General features: G+C 34.0%; 2 protein-coding genes across 2 annotated transcripts; one reads left to right on the forward strand and one right to left on the reverse strand.

Moving 5' to 3' along the window:
• Positions 1-9,550: 9,550 nt before the first annotated feature.
• Positions 9,551-11,890, reverse strand: LOC145002954 (uncharacterized). The gene is made up of 2 exons (XM_078962132.1): positions 11,191-11,890; positions 9,551-10,956 (listed from the first exon to the last, which is right to left on the reverse strand). Exons 1-2 carry the CDS (start codon positions 11,888-11,890, stop codon positions 9,551-9,553), a joined length of 2,106 nt encoding a protein of 701 aa, XP_078818258.1.
• Positions 11,891-15,043: 3,153 nt separating this feature from the next.
• On the forward strand, positions 15,044-22,028 carry LOC145000625 (ABC transporter C family member 10-like). The gene is made up of 11 exons (XM_078959885.1): positions 15,044-16,609; positions 18,337-18,657; positions 18,731-18,817; positions 18,908-19,495; positions 19,589-19,753; positions 19,856-20,150; positions 20,285-20,499; positions 20,697-21,002; positions 21,067-21,130; positions 21,251-21,490; positions 21,607-22,028. The coding sequence occupies exons 1-11, from the start codon at positions 15,176-15,178 to the stop codon at positions 21,708-21,710; spliced, it is 3,819 nt and encodes a 1,272-aa protein (XP_078816011.1). The 5' UTR covers positions 15,044-15,175; the 3' UTR covers positions 21,711-22,028.
• Positions 22,029-22,922: the final 894 nt, after the last annotated feature.

The raw sequence follows: 22,922 nt of genomic DNA on the forward strand, positions 1-22,922 counted from the left end.
GACAACACTACAGCTCTAAGAGTAGTATTCTTCGGTGAAACCGGGATATCTTCACACATCGGGTTTCTCGCGGGCAGAGCTTCGGCTCGGAAACTCTTTTCTTCTCGGGATCTTCGGACTTCGGGACTCGCTTCGGGTCTCGGGGTTGATACCGGGGCTTCGAGATATTTCTTGCACGTAAATCGAGGTAAAATGGGAGAGAGGAGAGAAAATAGCAACCCTAAACGGCTGGCCCTTCAAATCAATTTATAGGGCAAAATCTGCCCTTGCCACATCGTGGCACCTTTTTCCACATCGTGGGCTTGATCGTCACTGCATGCGTCATCGCAAGTTGCGTCTGGGGGGCTCCCGGAGGTGTCAGAAGACCTGCCACATCGTGGCACTGCTTGCCACATCGTCGTCTCTGACACAGCTTTGGGGTTCGCGCCCCGAACTTTAGAAATTCATAACTTTAGCATACGAACTCCGTTTTCGACGTTCTTTATATCGACGCGAAGGTGAGATTATGCTCTACAACTCTCGTTTATACTCCATTGGCTAATTTTGACTTTATTTTTAATATATTATAAGTATATTACTTATATATTATCTTTAGTAGGCCAGGACAGGAAAACTCTGTTCGAAATTCATAACTCTTTCCTCTGAACTCCGTTTTTGTCTGTCTTGTTATCGTTGGACTAATATTGAAGAAATATTCAACTCTCCTTTAGATCACTAAGGATAGATATCTATCTACCTTAAATTCACTATTTACGCACTGGGTCATGCCGGTTTTGTCGCGAAACTTCGACATATCATAACTTCTTCATTATAACTCTTATTTTGGCGTTCTTTATATGCACGGAAACCTCGTAACATAAACTACATCTTAGTTAAGATTACTCCTTCTAAATAATCTTTTATCAAAAATTCATTTTTGACGCCTATCGTCTCTAAATTGACTAGCCCAGATTTACGGGCGTTACATTATATGTATGCTTATTTGTTATATATATGTAGACATGGTTTATGTGTGGTTGGGTTGAGGCAGACCAGTGTAGACTGAAGGCCAAGAGACCCATGGCATCCCAGATAGATTGTATGCTTGTGGGGGTTACCAGTCAGACTGAAGGCTCGGGGAACGTTTTGGATAGGCTGATGGCCCAGTGAAGTGTTCCAATCATGCTGAAAGTTCTGTGAACATACCAGATAGTCTGTAGGCCGATGCGACATTCCAGTCTGGTGAAGGCTCTGTATGCATGTTGTTTGTTGTTATACTTATGTTATATGATGGTATTTTAGCTTAACTCACTAAGCGTTGGCTTACAGTTTTCGGTTATGTTTCAGGTACTTGGGATCACTGTGGGAAGGCGAATGCGTGACTGTACACATCCTCTTGTTATAACTTGTGATTTTGGGAGACTCCGATGTTCGAAATTGTTTTGAAAACTATGTTTGTAAACAATTTGTGAATTTGGTTTGGTTTTAAAAAAAGTTTAAATTTCTTGTGATTTTTATGGGTATTACATGGACCCTTTTATATTAAATAATTATATATTTTTTTTATTTTTTTTCAATAAGGCAAAACTTCATAAATGGTCTCTGTGGCAGTGAAATGATGAAAATACCCTTCACTTAACGGTAGAAAGTTGACGGAGTTAGGCATAAAGACTACACATTAAAAGTTTTGAAACCACATAGACCATTTATGAATTTTTGTCTTTATTTTATCTTAAATTAGTTAAAGGAAAAGTAATTAAATTAAATAGGATAGAAATATCATTTTGGGAGAATGACTTAGGAAGGTAATAACGTTTTCTGTTTGTCTATTTTAGATCCCTAACGTATTTTTTGTGCGTATTACACCATTAAGGTTATTATAACCGTTTACAAATAGTCCTTTTAACAGGAAGAAGCCGGTAAAAGGATTATTTATAAACGGTTATAACAACCTTAATGGTGTAATATACACAAAAAATATGTTGGGGGTCTAATATGGATAAACGGGAAACGTTATTACCCTCCTAAGTCATTATCCCATGAAACTATAAACCCCTATAATAAATTTTTACTTTTTAAATAAGAAACTTATAGGTCTTGGTGTTGGTAATTTGGATGTTTTTAACCTCGGTCTTCTTTATAAATGGAAGTGGCGGTTTCTTAATGACAATGGAGCTCTTCGGGTTAAAATTGTCAAATTTTGTCATGGGGAAGATGGTGGTTTTTCGGACGATTCGAGAATAGAAATTGGAGGGGGGGTTTGGCAAAAGATTATAGGATCCATTAATCACCTCCATGAGAATGGTTGTATTGCTTCTAATTACATGTATAGAGTGGTGGGGGATGAGACTCAAACGAGGTTCTAGAAGGATGTTTGGTGCTACTCGAGCATCTTGGTTAAAGGCCAAAGCAAAAAGCCTCCCGAACCGCTCCTTAAGAGTAATATCCAAGCACCAAACATCCTTCTAGAACCTTGTTTGAATCTCATCCCCCACCACTCTATACATGTAATTAGAAGGAATATCACCATTCTCATGGAGGTGATTAATGGATCTTACAATCTTTTGCCAAACACCCCCTCCAATTCCTATTCTCGAATCGTCCGAAAAACCACCACCTTTCCCATGACAAAATTTGACAATTTTAACCCGAAGAGCTCAATTGTCATTAAGAAACCGCCACTTCCATTTGTAAAGAAGGCCGAGGTTAAAAACATCCAAACTACCAACCCCAAGACCTATAAGTTTCTTATTTAAAAAATTTATTATAGGGGTTTATAGTTTCATGGGATAATGACTTAGGAGGGTAATAACGTTTCCCGTTTGTCCATATTAGGCCCCCAACGTATTTTTTGTGTATATTACACCATTAAGGTTGTTATAACCGTTTATAAATAATCCTTTTACCGGCTTCTTACTGTTAAAATGACTATTTATAAACGCTTATAATAACCTTAATGGTGTAATACGCACAAAAAATACGTTAGGGACCTAAAATGGACAAACAGGAAACGTTATTACCCTCCTAAATCATTATCCCTATCATTTTACATGATTTAGGCTCAACCAAATAGAAAATTTAAACGAGGACATAATGTAAAAAAAAAGTTAGAAACAAAAATAAAGAATTTTAGAAACCATATAGAGTGTGAAGTATCTATGACTTTTGTAAAATAAAAAAACATGAAAAATAAAATACAAATGAAAACAATATACTAAAATAAAGTTAAATTTGATGTTACTTTTTATATGATTGTATATCAATACGGTGTGCATTTGATTAACAATTTCCTTGCAAAACACATGTCTTGTGTCGATTTCACTGTAAACACCATCGATAGTTGCCATGTGAACTCCACTCATCAGTTTTAGCACAAAACTACCAACTATGTTCTCATTTGTTGAGAGTTCACACCTTCATCTTAGAAGTTAGAAGAACTTGTAGGATGGAAGATAATTCGTTTTATGTGCCTCTGCAAGCTAATCAAACCCCTAAGACAGATAGAAATGTTATTCTTTTTTTTGAACGGCAATGTTAGTATTTGCTTGAGATTAACACAAGACCTCATGTTTAGAAACTTTTAGTTAGACACCTTGTTAGCCAAGTGGGTTAGCCCCAACTTGTGATAGAAATGTTACTCTAATGGCCAAACAGGGCCGGTCCAGACGGTAGATAACCCAAGTGACCGCCCAGGGCCCACGACTCAAAGGGGCCCAAAATTTCTGGATTATATAGTGTATATATATATATATATATATATATATATATATATATATATATATATATATATATAAACCAATTATTACCAAAGTGATTTTTAGGACCTAAATTTGGTTCAAACTCAAACTAGCTCAAAAGATAAACAATTTGACTTGATTGTTATTGCTAATTAAACGTGATTATAGTGAAGAATAAATGATTTTTTTTTAATCTTTATTATATTTTTCTTTAAGGGGTCATTTTTTTCTTTTCGTCTTGAACCCCATATACGTTTGGACCAACCCTGTGGCCAAAGTAGGAATGTTAAGTAATTTCCCATTATGGTGGCTGAATTTGTTGATGGTAAAAGGGAAAAACAAATTTCTCGATGATAAAGACATCCTAAACTTACGAAAATATTTAGTTTGTGATATAAGTCATTGAAACATTATGTTTGTTGTACACGGTTGGATTAACTGTCTAAACCAATAACTAAATTGATATATATTTGAATTAAAAGCAAAGTCCTTTTAAGTTGTCCTCAAACTAGTAATTGACATAATGACTTTTTGGAGATAGAGATTAATTTATTGATTTATTATAAGATTAATAAATAGCAATAAATAATTTATTAATATATTATAAGATTAATATACTAATTAGAAATAGTATTATTTAATTGACAATTAATCAGAAATTAATTTGAATTAATTGGATTAATAAAAAGTATAAAGACTAAAGATGATAATGTTCAATAGTTGAGTATTGAGAAATCATGGAGCCTTTCCATAGAAGGGTCGGTTTTGGAGGAGGTTCCAAGGGTTTCTTGGAAGCCTTATGAAGCCTTAGGGAGTAAGAAATGAGATAAGGGTTATCCAAGGAAACCTGTTTTATCCTAGCTTCCTTACTCACGTATGGGGCTGTAAAAGAACTAAACGTTCAACGAATTGTTCGTGAACCGTTCGGTGGGAAGTTCGTTTATTTAATAAATGAAAGAACATGAACACATATTCCCGTTCGTTTAGTTAAACAAACGAACATGAACAATGATCTCATTCGTTCAATTATGTTCGTAAACGTTCGTTTATGTTGTTCGTTTACGTTTGTTTATGTTCGTTCATATAAGTTCTTTTTATCTTCATATATTTTTAATTGTGTTTGATTACATTACTATATTATATGTTCATTTATGTTCATATATGTTTGTTTATCTTTGTTCGTTATTGTTCGTTTAGCATGTTCACGAACATAAACAATGTAATTTTTTAAACGAACGAACATAAACAAGAAAACTTGTTCGTTTAACCGTTCGTGTTCGTACATTTCTTCGGTTAACTTAAACGAATGAATACAAACAAGTCACGTTCGTGTTCGTTCGGTTTGTTTACAGCCCAACTCACCTATATAAACCCTTTATCAGATTCATATTTCACACATCCCTTCTCTAAGATCTTAGAGCCGAAAATTCCTTCCCTCTCCTCTCTCCTCTAAAGTATTCTATTACTGGGGTTTAGATACAAACCATTAGACGTACGATATTTCTGGTGCTTACTTTCTAAAGCTTAATCAAGAAGGAATTACTAATTATTTGCTATAATAATCAAAAAGTATGTAAACTCTAAAACCCTTTGTTAATTTCGAAAATAATAAAGTATTCATAGGGTTCTTGATGTTTAATTATTTGTTGCAAATCAATAGTGAAAACATAAATATGAACTTACGGTTAAGTTTTTTTTTTGCCACATATTTTTTTAATCTATAAAACCTATCATATACAACTAAAAAACTAGATGAAATTAAATTGATCATTGAAGAAATAAATTGTCATTTTATAAAATTAAATAAAGACTTATAGCTAAATAAAGCATATGCATTAACCAAATGAGCTGCACAATTCCATGTTTTTACTTCGTAAATCTAATTTATATAGTAAGAAAACCGTTAAAACATAAATAATAAAAATATACAAAAACATATTTTTACGTGGTTTTTTTAATAAAATAAATATATTTTTTCTTATTATAAAAAATATATACAAATAAAGTTTTATGTATTTTGCTATGTAAAATATGTTTTTTATATATTTAAAAATACTTTTTCCGGCAAAAAAAAAAAACAAGTTATGTTTTTTTTTTAATACGTATTTTTTAAACGGACAAACAGTATTTAGAAAACCTATTGGGCCAATACAAAAACTTATTTGATTGATTTTGCATTCCAATACAATGTAATAACATATTATATAAAAACGTATTTTTTAAATACATATAAAAGCATATTTACATAAAAAAAAAATACATAAATAATAAGTTAACTGTATAAAAATAATAAATTTATAAAAATAATAAATTTATACAATTAACTTATTTTTTATGTAAATATGTTTTTATATGTATTTAAAGAATATATTTTTATATAATATGTTATTACATTGTATTAGAATGCAAAATCGGCCGAATAAATTTTTGTGTTGGCCCATTAGGTTTTCTAAATGCTGTTTTTCGGTTTAAAAAATACGTATTAAAAAAAATGTAACTTATTTTTTTTACGGAAAATGTATTTTTAAATATGTAAAAAATATATTTTACAATGCAAAATACATAAAAAACATAAAACTTTATTTGTATATATTTTTTTATAATGCAAAAAATATATTTTTTTTATTAAAAAAAATCACGTAAAAATATTTTTTTTATATTTTTATTATTTATGTTTTAACGTTTTTCTTACTATATAAATTAGTTTTAGGAAGTAAAAACATGGATTTTATATATATATATATATATATATATATATATATATATATATATATATATATATATATATATATATATATATATATATATCATGTCTTTTCAGATATGAATATAGTAATATGTAGTTAAAATAGTAAAAATTTGTTTATTGCTTAAAAAAATAAACATTAATATAATTTAATACCATTAAACCTTATAATAGAATTATAATAAATGATATTTTTAATTATTTTTGGAAGATAACAAAAAACAATTTAATTGTCATTTTCTAATTTTGTAATAAACACGATTGGCTTTGAAAATTATAGGGCAAATTACAAGTAATAGCAACATAGATACATTTCATTGTCAATATAGGCAATATGACTATTATGGGTAAAGAATTGTAAGTACATTGGCTATATTGTTAAAAAGAATAAAGTACGCTACTGTTTCTTCTTACAATCTGCTGAAAATTATTTAAATAAAATTTATTTATAATAATAAAATCTCATTCCATTCCATCAAGAAAAAAAACACCCTTACCATATAGATCGAATTTAGAATTTACATTCCATTCCACGATAACACTTCATTCCATTCCGTGTTAGACTGTTATTACACTTATGCAAGATGGATCAAATTGGAGTTTGGGACTGCGACATCTATTTTGTTTAGGAATCGTTATTTTGAAAAGAAGCAAGATACTTGTATGATAGCAACAGGCTATGAATCAGGATCGAAAATACCCAACACAACAAATTATAACAGGTTGAAAACTAAACCTGAAATTACTCGATACAGTTACACCACGAGACTTCCGATTTAGCTGCCCAAGTTCACCTTCTAATTACCCGTAACGAATTAGAATAGCATGGACATTGATTCCTCTATTAAAATACAGAGAAAGCAAATAAATTTCAGGAACTTCAAAAACTGCTTCATTCCTTTTTGTTCTCTGTACATATACGCTAAAGAAAATACCCACTAACCACGTTTCCTAAACTTGTGGCAATCAAAAATAAAACTAACTTGACAGCTTCAACAATAAGTAAAAAGACAATAAAAAAAAACTAACAAATGGAAAATAACTTGTGGGTTAAACAAAAAACACGTGGTTAACTTCATCTCAAGACAGTCACTTAATGTAGTAACTCGAGTTGGGCTACCGTGACCCATTTCTGATCTGGGCTTGTGACTGTTAAGTTGCAATTTTGATCCGGTATATGCCTATCATCCTCCCCAACTGTGAAAAAGTTTGACCTCAAACTTGGAAGGTCTTCATCAGGGTCGTAGTAAGGTTGGAGATCAGCGACATTAATGGTAGCGGATGCAGATGCATTTCCCGATAAGTCAATTTCATAGGCATTGTCATTGACTTTGCTGAGAACTTTAAAAGGGCCATCCGCACGTGGACTTAATTTGGAACGCCTTTTGGAAGGGAATCTCTCTTTTCGAAAGTGTAACCAAACAAGATCACCTGGTTTAAAAAGCACATGTTTTCGTCCCTTGTCCCGACGATATTTAACCAGTTCATTTGACTTGGTAATTTTATTATGAACCTGTTGATGAATTGTCTTGATATCAGCTGCTGCATCACTTGCTTCTTTACTAAACTTAGTGGTCGTGTCAAGGACAGCTAAATCAAGGGGGGTGGATGGATTCAACCCATAAACAACCTCAAAAGGACTACGGCCTGTGGTCTTGCTAGGAGCCCGGTTGTATGCAAACTCAGCGCGTGGTAACAAGTCCTCCCATTCTTTCAGGTTAGTGGTGATAAGTGAACGGAGTAACGACCCAAGTGTGCGATTAGTAACTTCTGTCTGACCATCTGTTTGAGGATGGCTAGCGGTGCTAAATTTGAGTTTCGTTCCCAATTTCCGCCATAGAGTCAGCCAGAAATGGCTCAAGAACTTAGCATCTCTATCACTAACCATGGTTTTCGGAATCCCATGAAGTCGAACTATCTCCTTGAAGTATAATGTTGCGATCTTGACAGCATCATAGGTGGTATGACATGCTACAAAGTGTGCCATTTTAGAAAATCGGTCGACGACAACCATTATGGAATCCTTGTACTGCCGGGTACGGGGCAACCCGGTAATGAAATCTATACTCACATCCTCCCAAGGCGCAACAGGGACTGGTAGTGGCAGGTATAAGCCGTGTGGAGACGACTGACTTTTGGCTTGATGACATTGAAGACATCGTCGAATGTAATGACCCACATCTTTATTCATTTGTGGCCAAAAAAACTGGTGCCGCACAATATGAAGTGTTTTGTCAACTCCAAGGTGACTAGCTAAGCCACCTTCGTGTGCTTCCTGTAGGATAACCAACCGCACACTGTGGCGAGGAACACATAACCGCTGTCTTTTAAAAAGAAACCCATTAAAGATGTGAAATTCGCCTTTAGCATGGTTGCAACAAATGTGATATACTTCCCCAAAATCAGGGTCTGTTGGGTATGCACATTGTAAAAGATCGAGTCCCATAACTGTAGGTTGAAGCGAATTCAATAAGGAATATTTACGAGATAAAGCATCAGCACCTCTATTTAACTTCCCTGCCTTGTGTTTAATTGTGAATGTGAACGCCTGAAGGAATTCGATCCATTTAGCATGTCGTGGCTGAAGTTTATGCTGGCCTTGGATGTACTTTAATGCCTCATGGTCAGAATGTAGAATGAATTCTTTAGAAATCAAATAGTGTTGCCAATGATCCAAGGCCCGAACAATTGCATAAAATTCCTTATCGTAAGTTGAGTATCGCCTTTTTGCATCATTAAACTTTTCGCTGAAATAAGCAACGGGACGGGTTTGTTGGGACAGAACCGCGCCTATGCCGACACCAGACGCATCACACTCGACTTCAAACATCTCCTGAAAACATGGTAACGCTAACACGGGAGTAGACGATAGATGTAGTTTGAGCTCATCAAAAGCTCGTTGAGCTTGAGGTGTCCATTTGAATATTTTGAATCTGGTAATTTCAGTCATTGGAGTGACGATGGTGCTGAAGTTTTTGATAAAACGCCGGTAAAAAGAGGCGAGACCATGAAAACTTCGAACTTGTTGGATGGATTGCGGGACGGGCCAGTCGTGGATTGCTTGAACTTTCTTCTCATCTACTTGTATTCATTGGTCAGTAACTAGATAACCAAGAAAATTGACTTGTTTTGTGAAAAAATCGCATTTTTCTAAGTTTCCATACAACTTTTCTTGATCAAGGACCTGGAATAGTTGAACAAGATGAGTCTGATGATCTTCCATACTCTGGCTGTACACAAGTATGTCATCGAAATACACAACAATAAAACGCCCCAGAAATGGTTTTAGAACGTGATTCATCAGCCTCATGAAAGTACTTGGCGCATTGGACAGTCCAAACGGCATAACTAACCACTCGTATAACCCTTCTTTGGTCTTGAAGGCCGTTTTCCATTCATCCCCTTCATATATTCGGATTTGATGATAACCACTCCGCAAGTCTACTTTAGAAAACACGGTTGAGCCATGAAGCTCATCCAGTAAATCGTTAAGCCTCGGAATAGGAAAACGATACTTGATGGTGATCTTGTTTATGGATCGGCTATCCATACACATCCTCCATTCTCCGTTCTTTTTGGGTACAAGTAAAGTAGGCACTGCACAAGGGCTAAGAGATTCACGAATTAGTCCTTTCGCAAGTAACTTGTCAACTTGTTTTCGAATTTCAATGGTTTCTTTGGGATTGGTTCTGTAGGCAGGTTTGTTGGGTAACACAGACCCCGGTATAAGGTCGATTTTGTGTTGAATAGAGCGTGGAGGTGGGAGTCCCATGGGAATTTCATCGGGAAAAACTTGTGCATAGGCCTTCAATAAAGTCTGTATAACAGGGGACAACAGAGGTTGAGGTTGCTTTTCTTCTTCGTCAAGTCCCAACAGAAGATGGTCTTTAAAAGACGCATATTCATGATACTCAGATTGAAGAATTGTACTCAAGGTGGTCGTGGTTTTTGAGGAGGTTGAAGTTGGTGTGATGGGCGTGAGAACAATTTTGCGGTTGTTATGATAGAAAGAGTGGGTGTTGAAATACCCATCGTGAATTACGCGTTTGTCGTACTGCCAAGGACGCCCTAATAGCACATGACACGCATCCATTGGTATAACATCACACCAAATTTCGTCTGCATACGATTTACCGATGCTAAAAGATAATAGAACACGGTGAGAAACACGTATCCCTTTTCCCTGATTAAGCCATTGAATAACATAAGGAGAAGGGTGAGGCTGTGTGTTGAGGTTTAATTTTGTAATCAAAGTCTGAGAAGCAACATTGGTGCAGCTACCCCCATCAATTATCACCGAGCACACCTTTTGATCAATCGTACATCGAGTATGAAAAATTGCTTCACGTTGTAATTCTGTACCTGAAGCTGTAGTCGTGCTGAGGGCTCGACGAACTACAAGACATGGCCCGTCATCCGGACCAGTTACTTCGAATTCATCTTCAATCAAGTGTCCAGGAATGATGGTTTCATTGGATTCAACTTCAAAACCTCCTGCTGATTCGAAATTGACTAACGAAATTACTCGTTTGTTTGGGCATTCAGACGCGATGTGCCCTAGGCCTTGACATCGGAAACATCAACGTGGAGCTCTTTGAGGTTCGGAATTGGTGTTTGGAACGGAAGGTGTTTTGTGAGTGATAGGTGGGGTGGGCTTAAAGTTAGGGTTGGATTTTGAGGTTAAATTGGGCTTAAGAGAAAAACGACTGGACTCATACTTTCCTTTACCACGCTGTTGCACATCTACTTTGTGGGCCAGTAAAGTGAGGTCTGCTAGGGTTTGATATGGGTGTAATTCAACAACCTGAGCAACCCGAGATTCTAGACCTCCCAAATAACGCACCAAAGTCTGAGGGTCATCCTCTGGTACATCGCACTTCATTAACAGATACTCAAATTCACGCGAATATTCCTCAACAGTACTCGTACCTTGCTTCAAGGAGTGTAGTTGGCCGAAACTCTGTTGAATATAATAAGATGGAAGGAACTTTTCTTTTAGTTTCTTTTTCATCTTAAACCATGTTTGAATCTTTTCTTTCCCAGAGCGTTCACGTTGTAAACAAACATTGGACCACCAGGTTGAAGCGTATTTGCGAAACTTGAGGGCTACGATTTTCACCTTGTGAGCCTCTGTCAATTGCTTGTAATCAAACACCCGTTCCACCGTTCGCATCCAATCGAGAAATTCATCAGGATCCATCTTCTCATCATACTCTGGAATATCGACTTTGATGTCAGTTAAACGAGTACCTGATTTCTCCTTGTCGCCACGAACAAACGAACCATCAGTACCTCCTGAATTATTCTCTTCTTCTAATCGATGATTTTGGGAAACGATAAGTTCTTGCACCTGGTCTTGCAACGCTTTCATCTGTTGTTCTCTTTCTTTTCGGTCATTCTCAAGAGCATCAGCAATTAGCTTCTTCATCTCGCTTATGCTTCGGGTATCCATGCGCTCTGATACCAATATGATAGCAATAGGCTATGAATCAGGATCGAAAATACCCAACACAACAAATTATAACAGGTTGAAAACTAAACCTGAAATTACTCGATACAGTTACACCACGAGACTTCCGATTTAGCTGCCCAAGTTCACCTTCTAATTACCCGTAACGAATTAGAATAGCATGGACATTGATTCCTCTATTAAAATACAGAGAAAGCAAATAAATTTCAGGAACTTCAAAAACTGCTTCATTCCTTTTTGTTCTCTGTACATATACGCCAAAGAAAATACCCACTAACCACGTTTCCTAAACTTGTGGCAATCAAAAATAAAACTAACTTGACAGCTTCAACAATAAGTAAAAAGACAATAAAAAAAAAACTAACAAATGGAAAATAACTTGTGGGTTAAACAAAAAACACGTGGTTAACTTCATCTCAAGACAGTCACTTAATGTAGTAACTCGAGTTGGGCTACCGTGACCCATTTCTGATCTGGGCTTGTGACTGTTAAGTTGCAATTTTGATCCGGTATATGCCTATCATTGTACTTGATGAAGCCACAACTTCAATCAAGAATGAAATCAATTTGGGAAGAATTTCAAGATTGCACATCAATTATTATCGCACAGAGAATCCCAACTATTATAGACTGCTTAATGGTAGATGATGAGTTTGACTTTTTTCATATATATATATATATATATATATATATATATATATATATATATATATATATATATATATATATATATATATATATATATATTCTTGCCTGATGGAATGGAATGGACCACTCCATGTTGAATGAATATAATTCCATTACTTTGTGATCCATTTCATCTAAACAAAATGACTTATTTGATTACCTTGTTCGTATACCCAGAATGTGATGAAGTATGATAAACCCTCGAAATTGATGAATGAACCATATTCTTTATTTGTGGAGCTTGTTAATGAATATTGATCACAACATAAAACCTCATGATCGGATTGTTAGGTAAGATCATATTGCTACAATAATAATAATAATAATAATAATAATAATAATAATAAGATTAATTTAGCGATGATCGAATCATTGAGAAATTAAGTGTTATCACCATCGTATTTATCTCTCAGCGAATGGGATTGAGGTTGTCTGAATTTTGTTGAAATTTTGGATTTTGGTTTAGAAACTTGATTTCGACATGCTTTTAGGTTTGAATCGTTGAAATCATAAATAATAAGGGGTTGTTTCTGTTTCGACTATGCGATTATTTTTATAGGATTTGGATAAGAATTTATGTAAGTATCTGGAATTGTAAGAATTTTTAATGTGTTGTGGTTGGATAGATTTGTTTGGTTTGTAAATACATCAAAATAATAGGAATGTATATAAAATAATCACAAAATTTACCTTCTTATCTTTTTGACTATTTTTTTATTTTTAATTTACTTTGTTTATTTTTGTTAGAAAAAGTTATATTTTTTACCATCAAAGCTTTTCTTAACTAATAGCAAGATGATAGAACATTACAAAACATAGAAAACCTCTAAGCCAACCTATACAATCCATTAATCTAAGACCACACTTGAAATCCACATAAACGAGATGAAAATAGTATTAACTTAGTAGGTAAACAATTTAGAAAGGTCCACCATCCCACTATATTAACTAGAATCAATTTGTCTTTCTCCATAACATGTTACCGAGAACTCATGCGCCATTCTATATGCAACTTTGGGGTGTGGCCTATGTCACAGGGGCCGATATAAACATATTTTAGGTCTCGAACGAAATAAAAAATTAAGCCCTTTAAAAAATATACATGAATTAAATTTAAAGGAGTTATTATGAAAATTTATAACCATGCCTCTCATCGTTCATATATTAGATATCGAAAGCGTTATTAATTTATGTTAATCTATTACTAAACATGTTTTAAATATTTAAAAAGAATATACACTCTTAAATTATTTACTCATAACACAAAATCAGCTCAACCCAATTATTTTTACTCTTTGTTTTTAGTTGGTGAATCCCACTTCTATCCCTTTAACCTTGTGGTCTGGCTATCTATTACAAAAAGACCCTCCGTAAAAACGGTTAAGATAATCGAACCATCGAACCAAGGACATTTAGAAATGGTAGGGATTAGTACACAATATGTTTTAGCTATAGACAACAATTTATATTTTAGATAATTATACTGTACAACTGTATAAAACATAATTTTTTATGTATGGCTAAAAAATATTGTGTACGGATCATCACTCGTCTAAGAAATAGGTTAACATGCATGTGCATCTTTACCAACTAAGCTAAGATGTTTAATTAATTTTTTATATAACTAAATCAAGATTGGGCCCTAAATCATATATGGGCCTTAGGCTATCGTCCAACTTGTCTATCTTTACCGGTCGAGCTTGCCATGTAGATCTGATAATTTGTGTATTCGTGTCATGAAAACATGTCAGCCACAAATTTGACACGATACGATTACACGATGAGAAATAAGTTTTATCTCAAATTTTAAGATGTATTCGTATCATATCGTGTCTTTCACAGATTCATATATTCGTATCTGAAATTGTCAGGTCTATTGCCATGTCACCTTGTTTCTAGGTTGGCTTTGCCTCTAGGATGACGATTCCATGACATGCTCGATGAAGTTGAGGTCGCTTCACCATTATCTTGAACCCGCTTAACCTATTCTCCGTCAACTTGTGACATGTTTTGGTATTTGTACATTGGAAGTGGGTTAGGAAAGATTGATTATTTGTATTGTAGATTGAAAAATAAAACCATGTGTCACCTAGTTGTGAAAGGATTGAAAGAGATGGACTCCCTCAATCTTTAAAATTATAGAGACATTTAGTAGTTTGGAAAATCTTAAATTTTCCAACATAAAAGAAAGATAGTTATCATGTGTCATATGTTCGAAAATATCGTCATGTGGGTGAATATTCTTTTAAATAATGATATTTTAATAATAATTTCTAGAAAGAGGTTGGATTCTATGACTCAAATATCTCAAATCACATAAAAATCGATTAATCGTGAATATTGCAAAACACATGTCTTTTGTCGATTTCATTCTGCATAATTGCTTTTGGCTTTAGTGGATTTCATTATTGATTTAGCTGCTATGGTGGTCCGATTTCTGTAGCTATAAACACCACCGATAGAGTTATCTGAACTTCAGTCCACACATCAGTTTTACAACAAACTACCGACTCTCTTCTCCTTTCTCCAGACCTTCATCGCAGAAGGACTTGCATAATGGTAGAGGGTTCACTTTATGCGCCTCTGCAAGCTAATCCACCACCTGAAACAGACGAAAATGTTACTCCGATGGCCCAAGCCGGAGTGTTAAGCATATTCACATTCTGGTGGCTAAATCCGTTGATGATCAAAGGGAAAAGTCAAGTTCTCGACGATAAAGACATCCCAAAGTTACGAAAGGAAGACACGTCAGAAGAATGTTATTCCAGTTTCATGGAGACGCTGGAGAAACGGCGAGCAAAGAGTGTTTCCGGTGATCATGGTGATTCCGATCCGCCGGTCTTATCGACGTTGTTCGTTTGGCAACGGAAAGAGCTCGTAATCACTGGTATTTTTGCGCTGATAAAAGTCCTCGCGTTGGCTTCAGGTCCTTTGATTCTTCGAGCTTTCATTCAACTTGTTCAAGGGAATGAAAGTTTCGAGAACGAAGGGTATTTTCTGACGTTAGGGTTATTTCTAGCGAAAGTTCTGGAATCGATATCGGAGAGACAACTAAAGTTCCGGAGTAGAGTCATCGGACTCCAAGTCAAATCCATGTTATGTGCAGCAGTTTATAAGAAGCAACTCCAGCTATCAAACGATGCTAAATTGATTTACTCCTCCGGTCAAATCATGAATTACGCCACCGTTGACGCTACCAGAATCGGCGAGGTTCCGTTTTGGTTTCATAACATATGGACAATCGCTCTTCAGATCTGTCTAGGGATTTTCATAATCTATTATTCAATCGGAGTAGCAACGATCGCAGCTTTATTGGTAATAATATTAACAGTCGTCATAAACATTCCGTTGGGGAAATTACAGCATAAGTACCTAACGAAACTCATGGGGGCGCAAGACCGGCGGTTGAAGGCCATAACAGAGGCGATTTCAAACATGAAGGTTCTCAAGTTGTACGCTTGGGAGACACATTTCCGGAAGGCTGCCGAAGAGTTAAGAAACGAAGAGATGAAATGGTTATCGGCGGTTATGATGCAAAGAGGGTTTTTCATGCTTATGTTTTGGTCGTCTCCGGCGATTGTAGCGGTGGTGACGTTTTGGACTTGTTACTTGTTGGGAATCGAGCTTAATGCGAGTAACGTGTTTACGTTTCTGGCAACGATTCGGATCATTCAGGAGCCGATTCAGGCTATTTCTGATGTTGCAGCTGTGTTTATTGAAGGAAGGGTTGCGTTGACTCGTGTTGTTGAGTTTTTACAGGCGCCGGAGTTGCAGAAAGACGGGAAGAATCATGGAAACATGGAAGATCGAGCTGTAGTAATCAATTGTGATTCCATTTCATGGAATGATGATTCTTCGAAACCGACACTTACCGATGTAAAACTTGAAGTTTTGATCGGAAAAAAAGTGGCTATCTGCGGTGAAGTCGGCTCTGGTAAATCGACTCTTATCTCCGCCGTTCTTGGAGAGGTTCCGAATATAAAAGGCACAGTACGATCTCTTCTAACCTTTTGATCTGTAATTAATTCGTGTATTTTTAATTTGAATTAATTGTTATTTTATTAAATAGGTTGAAAACATAACGATTAAAGATTATTATTACATCTAATCTAATATATAACTAGTCAACGAAATCAAACATAATCTGCATAAACGTGGACTAAAATTGTCATGTGACATTTTTATATAGTTTTGATGCTAAAAGAAAAATAAAAAACATCAAATATCATTTATAACAGCTTTTTTCATAACATTTTCTCCAACCCAACATTATTATTATTATTATTTTATAAAAAAAAATATATAACATCTAATTTGATTTTATATTATTCTTTTACATACCAAAAAATAATGTAGCCGTCCAAATCTTAGATTCTCATTAATAGGTCGTGGGTTGTTGGCTTATGTTGCCCTTTTTAATTCATTGAAATCACATGCAGGAGAAATAGAATATTACTTCCAAAAACAAATAGTCGTACGTTTGAAATGAGGCTAATAATTGATGTGTTTTGTTAAAAAATTATGATATGTATTTGTTAATTTAAATAATAAACTAGATATTGTATATGTTTTGTCAAAACACATAATAAAAAATATCAATAGTTAAATTGTAAATCTTGTTTTTAGTTTTAAAAAAGAGTCACACATGTATTGTAAAATTTGTACCTTTAATTTCTTATAATATTGTTAATTATTAAAAGTGTATTGATATAGGGATAAATTTTATAACATGTAAATAAATATCTATTTATATGTGGTTAATAGCCATAATAAAACGGGAAATTAAGTAAACATACAACTAAATGAGTTTTTTTTCTTTTTCTTTTTTATTAAGAAAATAACTATAATTTTTAGTTTTGAAATATGTTATTTTTCTCCTGTATGTTCCAATTTGGACTTGTTTTTTTAATTTGGAGTTTTTTTTTACAATTTGTTTTAAAGAAATATTTTTACATATGTTCGAAATAAAATGTTTGATTTTAAGTCCTAGTGTTGTATGGTAACTTTTTGTTAAATTATATTAAAAATATGTTTTTTCCTTGAAATTTCGGAATTATATATTGGATTTTGGATTTTTTTTTCTTGAAATTTTGAAGTTTATATTGGAAGACTAAAATTACAGTCTAAATTCAAAATATAATTTTTTTTGTCAGGTAATTTTTGTTGGTCCGTACTTTTCTATTTTGGACTTAGTATTATTAAAGAAAAAAAATGATTTTTTTTAAAATACACTGTTACGTTATGTTAGTTTACTCAATGTACTATTCTCTAAAAAAGAATTATTAAATTATTTTTATGTCAATTAAAAGCTATATTTTCTAATTTGGGGATATCTATAAAAATTTATACAACCAGATAATACAAGAAAACCGAATGTATAGTCTAGATGGAATTAAAAAAATCAAAATGCAGAACAACACTTACAAATTCTGAAAATATATAATGCCATATACTTATTTTAATTCCACCTACGATATAAAAACATTAATTTTTATAAAGAGCATGTAATGATTTTTACGGATATAAAAATAACATCATAATTTTTTTTAAACACAAAAACAATTAAAAATAACTTGTTGAAATTTTTTAGCATATCACAATAAAGTTGAAGGTGTTAAATTTTGTCCCCGACAATAGCTTAAGATATGTAGCTAAAGTTTTGCATCACATCTCGAGTCTATAACGATATGTAATCAAAATTTGATCTTCAAATTCAGATTGAAGTGAATGGGAAGGTGGCATACGTTTCGCAAACGGCATGGATCCAAACAGGGACAATTCGAGACAATATACTATTCGGAAATTTGATGGATGAGGAGAAGTATCAATATGTAATAACCAAATGCTCACTGGTGAAGGATATCGAGATGTTCTCATTCGGCGATCAAACAATCATCGGAGAACGAGGCGTAAATCTCAGCGGTGGACAGAAGCAACGAGTTCAGCTTGCTCGAGCGTTATATCAAGATGCGGATATATACCTCTTGGATGATCCATTCAGCGCGGTTGATGCACATACTGCATCAAGTTTGTTCAAAGTAAGCATCGTTTTCACTTCTCTCTTCAATCTGCAACGAAAATGTAAATCGTTGAACACGTTTTTATTTCTAGGAATTCATCATGGAAGCTTTATCGAGCAAGACGGTGTTACTTGTAACTCACCAAGTCGATTTCCTTCCTGCTTTTGACAATATCCTGGTAAGCTAGCTAACAAGTTATAAACCCTAATTTGTCGTTTTAGGGTTTTTGTCCTCTTCTATTCTTAATCGGCTTTGAATTTGTTAACAGTTAATGGCGGATGGGAAGATTGTTGAAACCGGAACCTACGATCAATTGCTTGAATCCAGTAAAGAGTTCCAAAACCTTGTGATTGCACTTAGCGAAAATTCTGGTTCAGATAATCACACAGCCGATGGCTCTAAACAAAAGACTGAATCCCCAATTCAAGAAATTGAAAAAATTAAGCCGGTAAAAGAGATAGAACAGTCGGTAGGGGAACAACTGATTAAGAAAGAAGAACGAGAATCAGGGGACACAGGTTTAAGACCATACAAACAGTATCTTAGTCAAAGCAATGGAGTCATCTTCTTCTCTTTGTCGGTTTTATTACATTTGCTCTACATAATTGGACAATTCTCACAGAATCTATGGTTAGCTAAGGAAGTGCAGAATGTAAGTATAAGCCAGATGAAGTTGTTGTTGGTATACATGATCCTTGGTATTGTGATGATGATCTTTTTACTTGGGAGATCTTGTTTTATTTACAAGTTAACTGTAAACACATCAATTGCAATGTTTAACAAGTTGATTACATGTCTTTACCGAGCACCAATGTCCTTCTATGACTCAACACCTGTGGGAAGGATCATTAGCAGGGTAACTCTTTTTTACTTAAACTCATACATCTACATTATTAATTTATCATGCTCAAATGATCTTGCAAGAAACTTATCTATCTACTTTTGTCAGGTGTCCTCGGATCTCAGCATTGTGGATCTCGAATTGGCAACAAAGCTTACGTTTACTGTAGGCACAACAATGAACACTTACTTTAGCCTTGGAATCTTAGCAGTCCTAACTTGGCCTATCTTGGTCATTATCATTCCAACGGTTTATGTTACCATACTTCTTCAGGTAAAAAAAATAGTGTTACTAGAGTTGAGGCAAATTTGTAGAAATTTAGGACCTAATTGGAATATTTTTTTCTAATGTTAACTCTCGAATTTGTTTACATAGAAATTCTATTACGCATCTGCAAATGAGTTGATGCGATTAGATGGAACAAGTAAGTCATTAGTCACTAGCCATCTTGCACAATCCATTGCCGGAGTGGTTACCATTAGAGCTTTTGGTGAAGAAGATCGATTCTTTGTAGAACATTTGAATCTCATTGACAACAATGCAAGTCCATTTTTTCATAGTTTTTCAGCAAACGAGTGGTTGATCCAACGTCTAGAAATGCTATGTGCGCTTGTTGTTGCTAGCTTTGCATTAGCCATAACTTTGCTTCCGTTTCAAGCGTCTGACTCAGGTTAGTGATATCAAAATATAGACTCCAACATATATAGAGGTAGAATGAGATGCGATCATGAGACTGTGTCTAGCAGATGTGGAATAATAATGAGAACTATGATGCTTCTCTAACAACAAACATTGTAATCACAGGACTCATTGGAATGGCTCTCTCATATGGGCTCTCATTGAATGTTTTTGTTGTTCTTTCTGTTCAATTCCAATGTCAGCTATCGAATTTGATAGTTTCGGTTGAAAGACTAGAGCAATACATGCATATCCTTAGTGAAGCCCCGGAAATCATAGAAGACAATCGACCCCCAAGTAATTGGCCAAGTTCTGGTAGAGTCGATATCCAAAACCTAAAAGTAAGTACAATTTTCAAACTTTTTTCCATGCTTGTTTGGTTAAATGGAATGGAATAACAAAAGAATCGAATGGAATAAGCAAGGTGATGAAAACGATTATTGCATTCCATCACACAACCAACAATTCCATTCCTTTCCTAATTCTATCATTTCAAATTCCTAATTTTATGACTTATTTGATTACTTTTACAATGTAGATAAGATATCAACCGAATTCCCCATTGGTTCTTCAAGGAATTAATTGTGTATTTGAAGGAGGAAACAAAATTGGGATTGTTGGAAGGACAGGGAGTGGAAAAACAACTTTAATTAGTGCATTGTTTCGATTAGTGGAACCTACAGAGGGAAGAATCATTATAGATGAATTAGATATTACTACAATTGGACTCCATGACCTTCGATCAAATTTTGGTATTATTCCACAAGAACCAACTTTATTCAATGGATCCATTCGGTATAATCTTGATCCTCTTGGAGAACATAGTGATCAAGAACTATGGCAGGTAAATTAAAACACTTGATAATCAAAATTATTGTCAAACTGTAACACTTGTTGTATTTTTCTAGGTTCTTGAAAAATGTCAACTTCGAGATGCAATTCAAGACAAAAAAGATGGTTTGGACTCAATGGGTAAGATTTAAGAATATTGACAAACTATCATTCCATTCCATCAATAAATTAAAAGAAAAAACCCTTCACCAATGGATCAAAATCAGAATTCACATTCCATTCCCTCTTTTATTATTACAGTTGTTCAAGATGGATCGAATTGGAGTTTGGGACAACGACAACTGTTCTGTTTAGGAAGAGCTCTTTTGAAAAGAAGAAAGATACTTGTTCTTGATGAAGCCACAGCTTCAATCGATAATGCAACTGACACAATTATTCAAAAAACTATTCGAGAAGAATTTAAAGATTGCACAGTAATTACAGTTGCACACAGAATACCAACCGTTATAGACTGCTCAATGGTACTTGTTATGAAGGATGGTAAGTTTTTTTTTTTTTCATATGTATGTTTCTTGTCTGATGGAATATGATTCCCTACATTTCGGTAATTTTCATTTATGCAAATTTTAATATTTTACTTTGTTTGTAAATTACAGGAAAGGTGATGGAGTATGATGAACCCTCGAAATTGATGAGCCAACCGGATTCTTTATTTGCGCAACTTGTTAATGAATATTGGTCGCAACATAAAACCGCATGATCATATTATTAGGTAAGATGAGATCGCGACATTTATAATAATAATCAGATTACTTTGCGATCATCATTGTGAAATTGAGATTTATCACCATGTAATTTACATTTCATTTCTGTAAATCTCGTGCTTCTTCATTCTTAACGAATGGGGTTGTTTGATTTTTGCTCAAACTTTTGATTTTGGTTTAGAAACTTGATTTCGATATGATTTTAGGGTTTGAAATCATTGAAATCATAAATAATAAGGAGTTGTTTCTGTTTCGATTGTGAAATTATTTTTGTGGGATTTAGAGTCTATGAAAAGATTTGGAGTTGTAATTTATAGTCTTGTTGTGTGTTTGGTTGGATAGCTTTACAATGGAATTGAAATCTATTCTACAATCAAATCTTGTTTGGTTTGTAAATTTATCAAAAGATTTGGAATGTATATCAAATAGATCACAAAATTAATTTTGTTTATATCTTTTTGACTAATTTTTTTTCTTGTTTATAAACTAATTATAGAATTATAGATATAAATTATAAATAATTGTTAACACAATTAAATTATTTTTTTGTTGATCATTGTTAGAAAAAGTAACTTTCTTTACAGAACTGTATTTTTAAACTATTAACAATGTGATAGAAAATTACAAACAATAAAAACTATATACGAGTTTTTAAGCCAACTGTGTCAGCTATTCTAAAAAGCGGCGCTTATTCAAAATCTGTATAAATGAATTGTAATATAGTATCGCGCTTATTCAAAATCTGTATAAATGAATTGTAATATAGTATCGAAAACACAAAAAATTAAAGGATTTTAATTGGAAAATAATAGAATTTCATAAAGATCATATGGTGTAAATTGTGGAAATAACAATCTAGTTGAATCCTTTCGTCCTAGTTGCTAGAAAAGTTTTTGTTTTGCCCAACAAATCCAATCTATAGTTGTATCAAAAGATTGCACATGAACATTCTACCAACAAACACCTAAGCACCATAGGACTACTGCAGATGTAGGAAAAATGATTTATAGACTCGATCTAACCCATGAATTCTCTATAGAACCCACGTCAACAAACTATTTTATTAATGCTATCGTATGATGACCTGTGTCCTCGTGATACCACACCCATTTATCATTTTCATCTTTACAATTGAAACATTTTATACATCCAAAATATTAATTGGTGGTGTTCTGTACCACCCATTGGCCGCCGATTTCAATTCCAAT

This window comes from Lactuca saligna, chromosome 6 (genome assembly GCF_052625555.1).
Source record: "Lactuca saligna cultivar CGN05327 chromosome 6, ASM5262555v1, whole genome shotgun sequence".
Lineage (NCBI taxonomy): Eukaryota > Viridiplantae > Streptophyta > Magnoliopsida > Asterales > Asteraceae > Lactuca > Lactuca saligna.